The 14,302-nt window shown below is 42.7% G+C and overlaps 1 protein-coding gene across 1 annotated transcript in view; it reads left to right on the top strand.

The window, feature by feature from the left end:
• scpp5 (secretory calcium-binding phosphoprotein 5) overlaps positions 1-5,902 on the top strand; it is a 6,802-nt gene extending 900 nt beyond the window's left edge. Inside the window, exons 3-11 of the mRNA XM_083635522.1 lie at positions 324-383; positions 1,339-1,407; positions 1,570-1,611; positions 2,855-2,926; positions 3,900-3,929; positions 4,057-4,092; positions 4,203-4,253; positions 4,364-4,450; positions 5,425-5,902. Coding sequence (XP_083491648.1) covers positions 324-383; positions 1,339-1,407; positions 1,570-1,611; positions 2,855-2,926; positions 3,900-3,929; positions 4,057-4,092; positions 4,203-4,253; positions 4,364-4,450; positions 5,425-5,442 — 465 coding nt within the window. The 3' untranslated portion in view covers positions 5,443-5,902. The remainder of the gene's footprint in view (positions 1-323; positions 384-1,338; positions 1,408-1,569; positions 1,612-2,854; positions 2,927-3,899; positions 3,930-4,056; positions 4,093-4,202; positions 4,254-4,363; positions 4,451-5,424) is intronic.
• Positions 5,903-14,302: the final 8,400 nt, after the last annotated feature.

The raw sequence follows: 14,302 nt of genomic DNA, 5'->3' as shown, positions 1-14,302 counted from the left end.
AAACCCCGGACAGGACTCCGTTACAGGAGTCCAGCCGGGAGGTGATGAATGCATGGATGAGGGTTTCTGCCACGGAGTCTGAGAGTGAGGGCCGATGAGACGGGAGATGTTTTTGAGGTGGTACAAAGCGGACTTGGTGATGGGTTTGATGTGAGACTGGAAGGAGAGGGTGGAGTCGATGATAAAGTAGGAAACCACGGCTGTCTCATGTCATGGGGATCCCCCCACCCCTAGAGGGTGCAATTTAACAAGAAAAGAAAACAAACAATAATTTGATCTAACCATGTCTGTTTTTGTTCTAATATTTCTTTCTTCATCTGCAGTCTTTCTTTCATTACCTGCCTCATTATAGAGGTGTCAAACAACCAGCACCACCCACACAGGTAATAACTCATACTTAACTGTTGTCTTTTTTAGCCTACTTCCTACATGCAAAATGAAGGTATATAACACCTCTTAAGAAAAGGTCCACATTGGAACAGATTAATTAAAGAAGAAAGATTAATTAAAGAAAGTATTTTAGTCTAACTATTGGCTATACAGTATACAGTATTCTACTGTAACTATTGGCTATACAGTATACAGTAGGGGTGTCACGATACACTAATTTCACGATACGATACGATACGATACACGATATTGGGTTCACGATAACGATACGATACGATATTTTAACAATATTTTTTTTAACAAAAGTAAATAGTTTTTATGTATTTATTTATCATTTATTTAACCATGTGAATCCCATTGAAATCGAAACCTCTTTTCAAGGGAGCCCTGGGAAAATACTGGAAAAATAGTCTTTCATTTGAAATACACAAAATACAAAACAAATGCTGTTTTTGGAAATTGTTATTATAATAACTATAAAACAACATGGAAGATTATGCTTCTCTTGCAATAGAATGTGTCACACTGTCACAAACTAAATGTTTGTTGCATGGTGAAAGAAAAATAAAGTATACAATCTATTTCTTAAATAACTCATGCTCAATGGTCCCTAAACTTATGTAATCTTATGTACCCCTTGAGCTGTTTTGCCATGCCAGTAGTAGTCTACCCCCTCACTCATGCGTGTTGATTCTGCTAAATTTGTTCTATTATTATTTTATTTTTTTACGATGTCATTTTTTTCTGACGATACGCATATCGTGACGTTTCGATATCGCGATATATCGTGCGACGAAATATCGTGACACCCCTAGTATACAGTAATTTACTGTAACTATTGACTATACAGTAGTAGGCTATATACAGTATTCTACTGTAACTATTGGCTACTGTAGGCTATATACAGTATTCAACTTGAGTATAATCTATGATCTCCCTTTCATTCAGGTGAACAATGTCTACCCAGGTCAACCTCAACAGCAAGTGGCAGTTCCTGCCCCCTACAGCATGGAAATAGTATGTCACACACCTCCTATGATCTTTCCCTGCAATTCACTGTCAATCCAGTAGGGTGCAGTATTTATGCGACAGTCTACTTCCCCCACCCTGCATGCTGTTAACTGTGAATGATGTTGTGCATTATATACATTGATGGACTTTTTTTGTATTTCTATGGAGGTGTTCCCCCACACATTCAATGGCGGAGCCGCAGGGGGACCGGTAAGCATATATGAACACACCACACACGGACACGCACACAGACACACACGTGTACACGTACACACACGCACGCATGCACGCGCGCGCGCACACACACACACACACACACACACACACACACACACACACACACACACATTTAAATACTTTTATTTGGATCCAAAGTAGAGCAAATATTACAGACCCAAACATTTTAGAAGAAGGCCGCAGTACAGTACATTTATATTGAACCAGGACACTGATGCATGTACTTCTTAAGCACAGGAAAAGACATTGCAGCAAGATGATGACTTAAATATAATGTATGCAAACTAACATAATAGCATGTTTAGCACTCAAGGGTATACAAAGCATCGTCTTCTCCAGATAAAAAGGCTGCCTATTATGGCTGAGATGGAGCAGTATTTTGCTAATTTTTTGCATCAGGCTTTAGCAGCCTGCCTAGTTGCAGTCCACGGAGCACGAGTTTGTGGACATGCCCCAGACTCCCAAACACAAGCACAATGAGTTGGCAGCTGTAGCCTAGAGTTGTATATAGAATTCGTAGAATATATTATATTCTACGAAGGGCTGATATTTCATGAGTTTGGTTGTGAAGCAGGTGTCCATGTACAGGTCAAAAGAGCAGGCTATTTCAATGATGGTGACCGACTTTCTGCTTTCATTGATGAAAACAATGTCTGGGGTATTTGGGATATTGTGCAGTGTGTTATTGTCGGTGGTGTTGTGATTGAACCAGTCCAGTTTGACAGTGCTGTGTTTGTGCATTTGTGTTGTATTGTCCTGTACTTCTCTGATGCTGTTTGACGCCAGATCCACCAGGCGGTCGTGCCTGCTTATGTAAAGTCCTTTGTATTGGCTGCAGCCGTTTAGGATATGTGCTATTGTCTCTTTGTCGCGGGGGGGGGGGGTTGGATGTAGGATACAGTGTGGGTCATGTGTTGATGGATACCAGGTTGCCAGGTTATATTTTGTTGGTAGGACTTGTAGGCGGGCCTTGATGGTGAAGATGAGAATGTCCTCACCTATGCTGTTATTGGAGAAGATGGAATGTGACAGTGCATGGTCTGCAAAGGGTGGAAGGGCCAGCTTTCCACACACAGACACACACACACACACACACACACACACACACACACGCCACCACACTTTCCATGGAACATCCTACGTTCTCGTAGAGAAATTAGACGTTCAAGAAAATCCCCCTTTTCATTGACTTTCATCTCTTTCGCTCCCACTCAAGGGTTCCTTCCCCTCTCAGGGGTTCATCAAATATTCCATCCCCCAGGCTCCAGGGAGACAGAGTGTGGAAGTGGTAAGTGTTGCTTCCTTTCTTTCGTCCTTAACATCACAGGCATCATTGTGGCTTTGTGGCTGAGCAGCACAATCTCTTCAATTACCGCTCGCGACAGCGTGATGCGCACGGCGTGTCGAATCATGACTTATTCATGACTACACCAAATTATAAAGTAGAAAGGAGATTGTTCTCGCCTCCATGCAATTACTGTCATGTTTTACTTTTTAAGACTTTTGTTGCCAACACTTTATTTTGATAGTCCACCTATCTACAGACAGAGTCTACGGAGTATAACATTTCAACAGCTTATCAGTTGACATAAGTTGACAGTTGGCTTTGTCTCGATGTTTTTAACGGCTTATTAGTTGAGGTTCCACAAACAGATTCTGTTTGCTTCCCGTTCCACACACCTGTTGCACCTAGTTTAATAGGTACTGTGTGTTCATGAATTGTCACATACTGTGTACTGTATACGCTATTAATAGCAGAGGTTTTCAAAGTGGGAGGCGGGCCTCCCCAGGGGGGCTCCCATCAAACAGTTTCAGGGGAGGCTCATGTGAATGGAAGTGGATAAATATGACTTTAGTTATTACAAAAGGAGATGAGATAGAATAGCTGAAATGTTTGAGTCAGAGTCAGAAACAAATAAATGCCTTCAGACAGACATTTTTATGTATTTGATGTAGTCTGAAGTCAAACAGCAAGATCAGGCTATCTTGGCTCAATTATTGAGTGTCTATGGGATTAAATAACAAATCACGATCCCATAGGCATCTAGGAATGAATCGAAACTAAACTAGTAAACTGCACGGGGGGGGGGGGGGCTTCCAGGCTTCTCTGAGGGAAAACATCTGCTCTATAGAATAGATAATCTGTTAGATATCTGACAGTTGCTGTCTGTAGGCAGACTATAAAGTGTTATCCTTTGGGGGTTTACTTCACATTGCAGCTCTTTGATATTTTTTGTGTTCTTGCCTTTTCACATTTCAAGTACTACCCATATGACTTCACACAGCAAAAGGTAAACATGTCACTTTGAGATAAAGAAATTACAATAATAATAATAATACATGATGCAAATATGGATTGAGTCGACTACTGTGTCGTTTTCGCTGACACAGTAATGAGTGAGGCTTGATTTGTTTCAGATGATGCCCATCCCTCCTCTGCCGCAGATTCCAAACGTAAGACATGGCACATTTTCAATCCTTACGTGACCTATAATAATATATAATGACTATAATAATAGCGAGTACGCTATTATCATTCGCTGTCCTTTGTTGTGTTTTCACAGCTTTTCCCATTTGAATATGCTCCTCAAAATGTGCCCCAGCAAAACCCCAATGTGAGAAAAACAAACAAAAAAATATCATCTCAAAGTGTTTTGATCTGGATGGACTCCTTTGTTTGCGTTTCTTTCGCTGTTCTCTTCTGAAACGGTCGACTGTTTTTCAGATGCCCCTTTTCGATGCCGTTCCTCCTCAATCTCAGGATCCCATGCAACCCGCTCAGCACGACCAGCCCACGCAGACAATAAACCAGGTACTCATCAAACCCCATATCCATTTATTAACTTCATGTTTAGAAGAATTCAATTGCACATACATTGACATAGTGCAGAGTTTTTCAACCGTGCCGCCGCTGCATACTGTAGGCTACTAGTGTGCCGTGAGAGATCGTCAGGTGTGCCGTGGGAAATCCAATTTCACTTAATTGCTCCATAAAAATGACAAATGAATCTTAAGTTGTGCCAAACCAAAGCATTGGTTTCATACAGGTCTTGTCGAGCACTATGATGGTGCTACTCTTCTATGCCTGTGGGTGGCGGTAATATGATTAGTAGCCTAAAAATGGCCTTCTTGATTTGAAAAAATAGGACAAATCGGCGTGACGTCACAACCACCGGGAAATGCGGAACTCCGCAGCAGTTAACTCGCATGAGTTGTGCCAAACAAATGTTAATATCGCAAAAACTATATGAAATCGCTTCTATTTTGACATTCCGAGTGAGAGCAGAAGTAGCTCAAGAGTCTGATGTATAATATATGCACGTCGTGTTAAGGTTGTGTGAACTGTCGCAGTTTTTGAAATGAAGTGAATTTAGTCAACAGCACAGCCGGCTGGAATGAGACACTCAAGGCTGGCTCCATAGAGGGTCCCATTATAAAGTTACATCCAGTAAGCCGTTTGTTTACCAACACTGATCCCTCATATAGAAGAGAAAGAGAATGCAGGTAGACGCGGTTTACACTATAGAACAAATGACAACCCTGACAACAAAAATGGAATATGGAAAAATACAGACTCTGGACTTGATCCTGCTGATCAAAGTCCTTCAGGTTTGAAAAATAAATCTTAATATAGCATTTGGAAATGAACTCCTCATATGTAGACTGTATAGCAGGCGGCTATATGTGAAATTGATCATATATTGGGTTGAAATATTTGGAATGAATCCATGACATGTTCATAAAATCAATCAATCAATCAAACTAAATATGTCTTTGTCTTTGCAGGTGCCAGTGAATGCATGAAGGGGAGATGGAAAGGATGCAAGACTATTCTCTCAAGGCTAACATCTATTCTAGGCAATGAAAAACATTTACTGTAAAGGATTAGCACTCATGTCTTTTTCTCTATTTTTAAAGCTAAGCAAACAAAGAAGATGAAAAATGCAAACCTTTTTCTAAAAGCATACTGATGGAGTTATAGAGCAAATGATGGCAAAATGACCTATGCAGCATGAAACGGAATCAGCTTGCTTCCCTCAATAGTCTTGGTAGATTGAACCTATTGTAGATCTGTTGACTCCCTCTTCTTTTGCAATGTCATACAGTCAGTTTTCAATATTAGAGAGGACCAGCATGTAATGGCAGCATGTAATGTTACAGTGTGTAACATTACATAGGCTATGAGAAAATGTTCTGCATCGCTTCATTCATTTTGAATGTCTCACTTAAATGTCCTTTTCTTAGTGAATTAAAATCTACGTTTTCAAGCAATTTTGAGGTTTTTGTACTTTTCTGTTGATGTGTGTGGTGGTCTGGGAGGACCCGTCACATTGTCGCTGCTGCTACACATTGTTGGCAATGAGAATACGTGGAAAATGAGTTTTGCAGGTATTTTGAGATTTTGAGTGATTTGGTTACTTTCATCTCTTTCATTATTTTCATAAAACAATATGTATTTGGTTTTAGTGGAATGCCACCGTACAAAACGGAATGCTGTGGAATGTTTGAAGCCATTTTTCTCACGTTTTACTTTTAGACACATAATTAACAGATTAAAATACTCTTAACGTTTGATCTGTGAGAGCTTTAAAAATATATAGGCCTACTGTAGGCTAGGGGAGAGTTTTTAAATTATGGATTCAAGCTGTTTACTGTCACTCCAGTTGTACAAGTAAGTACTTAGGCCCGGAGGCTCCACAGAACATACAATATAAGACAAGGGGAGAGAGAGAGAGAGAGAGAGAGAGAAGGCAACACGTAATACAGTTCAATAATGAGAGACTAGTAGAAAGTTTAACAAGCTTTAATGATACAACAAATTCATTTTGGCGTATGACTCCATGGATATGATGACGCTCTCCTGAGATGATGAGAGGGCGTCGTCAGGGAAGAATAGGATAGGAAATCCCCCATAGGGAATTTTTCAGGAGTCATGACGATGGTGGTGGTCAGGGGAGGAGGTGGGGCGAAAACAACTGCTGCAGCGATGATGATCAGCAACTGAGAATGACACATGGCACATACACGGCACATGGCAAACAGAGTAAAACATCATGGACTCTGATATACTACGCTGATTAGGTGATTGGGATCAGCTGGAAAGGGAATAGCTTGGGCTGATTGGTTATTGCCACATGCAGCGTGGTAAACTGTGAATGGATGAGGAGAGAGCATCAATGAAAGGGGGCGAGCCTAACAATGAACGGGTTATACAACCTCAAAGAAAGGGGGCGTGCACTGTGATATGACCTGAACTGGGCGTTAGCTGCTAAGTAGTCTTCATTATTGAAAATAGTCCAAGACATGATAAAATATGAAACATAAGAAACGTAAAACACACAAGAGCAATAGGAATATAAAAATATGAAAAGAAAACAATGAAGAAACACGAGCAAATCGCAGTGCAAGGTGCTACAATAGAGGTCAAAGAGAATATTCTCAAAGAGTATTCTCTTTGACCTCTATTGTTAGTACTTCTGTACCGACGCACCCAGCCAAACTTTTTTAGATGCCTTTTGTCGGCGCAGTCTCACAGCTTTTTCCCTACAAGGTGCTACAATGAAATCAAATGAAATGTGCAAGAGGTAGCAGTTGTATAATTTTATGTAGCCTATCAATATTATAATCAGTCACTCCAAACTTGTGTGAGGAAATGTGTGTGTGTGTGTGTGTGTGTGTGTGTGTGTGTGTGTGTGTGTGTGTGTGTGTGTGTGTGTGTGTGTGTGTGTGTGCGCACGCGCGCACAGACGCGCGCGTGTGTGCGCATGCGTGCGCGTGCATGCGGGCGCATTATGGAAATATATTAAACAAATAATAATTTTAAAAAAAATCACCATGGGTGTTTGCAGACCATTGACACATATTTGTATACTGTATTCACTCTTACTGAGTACCATGGAAATAAGTCTAGGCTAACAATGGCCTCTGACTGTGATAAATAAGGAGTAATAATAATCAGTGAAGACTCCGACCTACTTCCGACTATCTGTATGAGAAATACACTGTATGTATTATACATAGATATACATTATAATCACATCAAAATTCATAGAATTTGGCATATTGATTGAGCAAACTTCCTGTCAGTGGGATGTGATGTGGGATGTCTCGGCAGCAGAGGCATTTAGTATCTTGACACATTGGGGCTACCCCAGCCCAGAAATCTTTACATTTTCACCTGATAATTACCATTTTCAAGTTATTTCGGGGGGAAATTAATATAAGACGTGAGACATTGTGCTCAAAAGGTTCCAATCTGGTGCGTATATAGGCTGGCTTCCACAACACAAAATCAAAATACGAAACGAGTGCAATCTGAATTCTTCATTCAACTTTTTTATTACCATATTTTTTTTATTTTCAGCAGCAGAGTAAAACCCTGAGACAATAAGAAGAGGCTTGATGTTGATGAAGCAGTCATTATGTGCCAGGAGAACATTCAGAAGCAAACACCAGGCAAAACATTGGGCTCTTCCGCAGCCACAAGCAAAGAGCTTTCTCGGTTTCTTTAGAAAAGCTTAAGGAAAAAATAACACGGATACTTTCCATTTTCAATGGAGTGGTTAGAAAATCACACTTGGGCGAGCCACTAATGAGTTTAATAGGCAGGGAAGTCATTTTGGTTAGCCCATAATAGCACGTTGCTGCCTCTAACTGGAAATGAATGACGACTGGAATTGCTGCAGTTGCTCTTTGCTTTGGAGTCGTCATTACCACAAGCAGGAGCACCCTGGAGCTGGTAGGGTATATTCAGTGTCTTGCTCAAAGGCACTTCACATGGGGGGATTGCACCTGGTTTAAGGACACCCCTGCGCTCATATTAATGCCACCCAGCGGCCCTGAATGGCGGGGCAGTCACTTATCATCTCTCGCCTGGACTACTGCAACGTGCTCCTGGCCGGCCTACCTGCCACCGACATCCGACCGCTTCAGCTCATTCAGAACGCTGCAGCCCGTCTGGTATTCAACCAAGCCAAATTCTCTCATGTCACTCCCCTCTTCCAGGACCTCCACTGGCTTCCCATCTCGGCACGCATCAAATTCAAGACACTGGTACTGGCCTACAGGGCAGTACACCAGTCAGCTCCCCTGTACCTGCAATCTATGGTCAGGTTCCAAACCTCTCAGCGCTCCCTTCGCTCCTCCACCAGTGCAGGACGCCTCGCCCCTCCTTCGCTACGGGGGCTCAAAAGTCGCTCATCCCGATCTCGACTCTTCTCGTCCCTGGCACCTCAATGGTGGAACGAGCTTCCACCTTCGGTCAGGACTGCTGAATCACTGCCGATCTTTCGGAAAAGACTAAAGACTCACCTTTTCAGGCTCCATCTGGGCCCTTCTTGATCTAACTTCTTTCTCTCTCTTTCTAAAAAAAAATAAAAAAATAAAAAAATACTACTAACCTAAACTAAACTTGTGCCACTGTTCCTTCAGAAGTTGTAGTTGTCATAGACTGTGCTGCATAGTTGATTGCTATATTGCTGACAAAAATGTGTTATTGTAAGTCGCTTTGGATGCATCTGCCAAATGACGTAATGTAATGTAAATGTAATGCACCCATATTTGAACCAGGGACCTCTTGATACTCTTAAACCAATCTCCTCTGTGAGGTTTAGCCTGCGCTGCCAATTGATTATACATGCAAAGTGAGTGAGCACACCACTGCATCACACTTAGGTTCTCATTAAGAAAACGGATTGCCACTTACTGGAAATCTTGCTAATTTAAGTGACTAGATTGATATAAATCCTAGCTGTGACATACACACATACACACACAAACACACACACACACACACACACACACACACACACACACACACACACACACACTGTCTCTCTCGCTCTCTCTCTCTCTCTCACACACACACACACACACACACACACACACACACACACACACACAGGCACAAAACACGTGCAAAGTTGTGTGAAGTAGATCTGCTGCTTGAATGAGACACGGATGACCCCTAACGCACTTGGGTTTTTGATCGACAATATCATATTATCTTTTATTAGGGCTTGATCAAAATGACAGATGAATTATAGATCTGGGGCTTTTGTTTAATTATTCTTATTCATATCCTTAAAACATTCATAAAACATTCAGGGCTGTATAGCCTCGGATGCCCATGCCTAACGACAGCGTTGCACGGCAGACAGATAAAGCTGCACGGTCTAATCATGGTTTTCCTCGTCCTCTGGCCCGGGGACTCGGGCCTGTAGTGACAGGTCTTCTCTTTACTCTGTAGACATATCGACGCAGGCGCCTACACTCCATTTATCACTGTCTCCCCATCTCAAGTTCTCTCGCCTGGAGCTTCCAATCATATACATTTCTCATATGTGTATCACCCACAGTCATAACAGATTTGGGCCGGTTGCACAAAGCACCTTAAGATTTTCCTTAAAGTCGGAGTTAAGGTTTCCTTAAAATAAAGTATGTTGCACAAAACAACCTTAAGTCTTCTCCTCGAGGTCTCCTTAAAATGTTCACTCAATATTTCAAGGTTTGCTCCTTATCTTGGTCTTAATACTTAAGACGTTCCTTAACTGTTGCACAAAAGACCTTAGCAACCAAAGTAAGGGGGGGAACTAAGGTACCCTTGGCTCTACTTTAACCGCAACATGGCTGAGTTAATGGCAATAAATTAAGAAAATGAACACTTCCCGACAAGAGCGTTCAGAGATCGGGAGAACCCGAGGATTTTCATTGCAATTTCCTCCCACATTCGTTCTCTGTTTGCTGTTATTAGCGGATCAAATATACTTTTTAGTACGTGCTTTCTCTTGTTCTATTCCTCCAGTAATATCATCTTTTCCTCCTCTGACCAGTTTGGTTTTCTTGTCTTCTTTTCTTCTGCCATTTCTAGGCCTCGGCCAACTTTGTGAGACCATAGGTTCTGTTGCGATATCACAACAACAACAAGTAGAGGGAGGCAGGGAGGTTTCCATGGAAACCGTACAATTTTACTGCCGTAAAATCTCTTCCAGTGCAATAAATGCCTCAGCGTTTTCCTTAACCAAGGAAACCTTTTAAGGATGTCTGTGCAACACCCTTAAAGTCGAGCTGAACCCAAAAATTACTTTTATTTTATTGTATTTCAAATACCTGGGTATTCAGTGCACCTGTTTAAAAATGTATGCCAAAAAAAAATCACAAAAATCAAATTTCTTTAGTTTTTCACACTTTTTCACATCAAAAGTTCATTTTTTAAGATCTCATCATAACAGTAATCTACAGTTTGCTGACGTCACATAGTACTATCAAATTTCTACCCCATTTCAACCAATCATATCACGACATGGCAGCTGTCAATCAATCTTTATTTCAGGAGAATTGTCTCCTCCAAATGAAGGAGAAAATGGCACCTAGTGTCTGTAATCTGGCAGAATTTCTAGCCCATAAACTAACTACTAACTTGGGCAATTGTATGTAACATACAAAATAAAGCAAACGGTAATGTCTAAGAATGCAAAGAAATGTAACTGGCTCGTTAAACTCGCATTCCAGGATAACGTTAACGGTCGCCCCTCGGAGATTCCAGGCGGGCGGGCAGCACTCATGCATCGGATTGTCCGCTCCGCTCCACACAGAAGCAGCTGGCTGCCTGGTACTCTGTGGATCCCACTTGTGTAGCACCACAACACGCTGAATCCCACTCGATTTGGGGGCAGAACACGCCAGGATTGGCCAATGCCAAAGCCAGTCCCCAGAATTGTCAAATCAAATCATCAACACGCTATTATGGTCCGCCCCTCAACCCTGTCATCTCAGACAAGATTTGTTTTCAGACTCTGAAACGTCTCCGACCATTGCGCTACTTGCATTCTGTTGGGTTCATTCCGTCTTTAAGTAGGCTATATTCCTCAGGAGAAATCAAATCTTAAGTTTCATACTTAAAGGAACACTCCGCCGATTTTCAACCAGCTTTGTATCATTAGAACATCAGTAGTATATCAGAAAACTGTAAACTGTTTCGAAGTCATTCATTTAGTTTGATAGTTATTGAGAGTTGAGTTGAGTTAAGTTGTGGACCAGTAATGTCATTCATGCACAAATGACATCACTGGTCCACAACTTTACTCAAATCAACTCAGTCTCAATAACTGTCAACTTAAATGAACGACTTCAAAACTGTTTACGGTTTTCTGATATACTACTGATGTTCTAATGATACAAAGCTGGGTGAAAATCAGCGGAGTGTCCCTTTAAGCAAACTTAAGGTGCTTTGTGCAACCGGCCCTAACCTGACCTGACACAGCTATGGTTTTTGACCTGCACTTCCCCCAAGATGCACTTACGTACGTATGTACGTACGTATGTGCACGCACATACACACATACACATACACATACACACACACACCCACACCCACACCCGCACACGCACACATACACACACACACACACACACACACACACACACACACACACACACACACACGGTGCCACTAGACAGGTCTGGATCAACATGATCTCACAGCCTTTGTTTGAAAAACAAATAAAACATCCCCTGGGAGAGGGGGCCGGTGAGGTCGCTGGAGCGGTGTCTTTCTCCAGCCTCTCTGACCAAGGCAGCCAGAGCCCCGCCCCTTGGGCTCGCTCCCCCGCCCCCTCTAACAACCCAGGGCAGAGGCTAGCCATGTGTCTGACGTAAACAACCCAGGGCAGAGGCTAGCCATGTGTCTGACGTAAACAACCCAGGGTAGAGGCTAGCCATGTGTCTGATGTAAACAACCCAGAGCAGAGGCTAGCCATGTGTCTGATGTAAACAACCCAGAGCAGAGGCTAGCCATGTGTCTGACGTAAACAACCCAGAGCAGAGGCTAGCCATGTGTCTGATGTAAACAACCCAGAGCAGAGGCTAGCCATGTGTCTGACGTAAACAACCCAGAGCAGAGGCTAGCCATGTGTCTGATGTAAACAACCCAGAGCAGAGGCTAGCCATGTGTCTGACGTAAACAACCCAGAGCAGAGGCTAGCCATGTGTCTGACGTAAACAACCCAGAGCAGAGGCTAGCCATGTGTCTGACGTAAACAACCCAGAGCAGAGGCTAGCCATGTGTCTGATGTAAACAACCCAGAGCAGAGGCTAGCCATGTGTCTGACGTAAATAACCCAGAGCAGAGGCTAGCCATGTGTCTGACGTAAACAACCCAGAGCAGAGGCTAGCCATGTGTCTGACGTAAATAACCCAGAGCAAAGGCTAGCCATGTGTCTGATGTAAATAATCCAGGGCAAAGGCTAGCCATGTGTCTGATGTAAACAACCCAGGGCAAAGGCTAGCCATGTGTCTGATGTAAATAATCCAGGGCAAAGGCTAGCCATGTGTCTGATGTAAACAACCCAGAGCAGAGGCTAGCCATGTGTCTGACGTAAACAACCCAGAGCAGAGGCTAGCCATGTGTCTGACGTAAACAACCCAGAGCAGAGGCTAGCCATGTGTCTGATGTAAACAACCCAGAGCAGAGGCTAGCCATGTGTCTGACGTAAATAACCCAGAGCAGAGGCTAGCCATGTGTCTGACGTAAACAACCCAGAGCAGAGGCTAGCCATGTGTCTGACGTAAATAACCCAGAGCAAAGGCTAGCCATGTGTCTGATGTAAATAATCCAGGGCAAAGGCTAGCCATGTGTCTGATGTAAACAACCCAGGGCAAAGGCTAGCCATGTGTCTGATGTAAATAATCCAGGGCAAAGGCTAGCCATGTGTCTGATGTAAATAATCCAGGGCAGAGGCTAGCCATGTGTCTGATGTAAACAACCCAGGGCAAAGGCTAGCCATGTGTCTGATGTAAATAATCCAGGGCAAAGGCTAGCCATGTGTCTGATGTAAATAATCCAGGGCAAAGGCTAGCCATGTGTCTGATGTAAATAATCCAGGGCAGAGGCTAGCCATGTGTCTGATGTAAACAACCCAGGGCAAAGGCTAGCCATGTGTCTGATGTAAATAATCCAGGGCAAAGGCTAGCCATGTGTCTGATGTAAATAATCCAGGGCAAAGGCTAGCCATGTGTCTGATGTAAATAATCCAGGGCAGAGGCTAGCCATGTGTCTGATGTAAATAATCCAGGGCAAAGGCTAGCCATGTGTCTGATGTAAATAATCCAGGGCAGAGGCTAGCCATGTGTCTGATGTAAATAATCCAGGGCAGAGGCTAGCCATGTGTCTGATGTAAATAATCCAGGGCAGAGGCTAGCCATGTGTCTGATGTAAATAATCCAGGGCAAAGGCTAGCCATGTGTCTGATGTAAATAATCCAGGGCAAAGGCTAGCCATGTGTCTGATGTAAATAATCCAGGGCAGAGGCTAGCCATGTGTCTGATGTAAATAATCCAGGGCAAAGGCTAGCCATGTGTCTGATGTAAATAATCCAGGGCAGAGGCTAGCCATGTGTCTGATGTAAATAATCCAGGGCAGAGGCTAGCCATGTGTCTGACGTAAAAGGACAACAGAAGTCATAACTAAAATAAGCCCAGTGCCAGCTGAGCGCATTCGGCGATCTGATGGACGGTTTCTTCTAAGTTTGTCAGGAGGGGGATAATGGGGCTACTATAGTGTTTTATAAGTGAAGATTGATCACTTGGTGTAATTTAATAATCAAGACATTATTGATTTCCCTCTGATCAAGTTTGTACAGCAGGGGCACTCAATTAAAATTCAAAA

The sequence above is a fragment of the Poromitra crassiceps genome (genome assembly GCF_964638095.1).
Source record: "Poromitra crassiceps genome assembly, chromosome: 4".
NCBI lineage: Eukaryota > Metazoa > Chordata > Actinopteri > Beryciformes > Melamphaidae > Poromitra > Poromitra crassiceps.
Note: the sequence above shows the minus strand (reverse complement) of the source record. Positions and strands in the feature narration are given on the sequence as shown.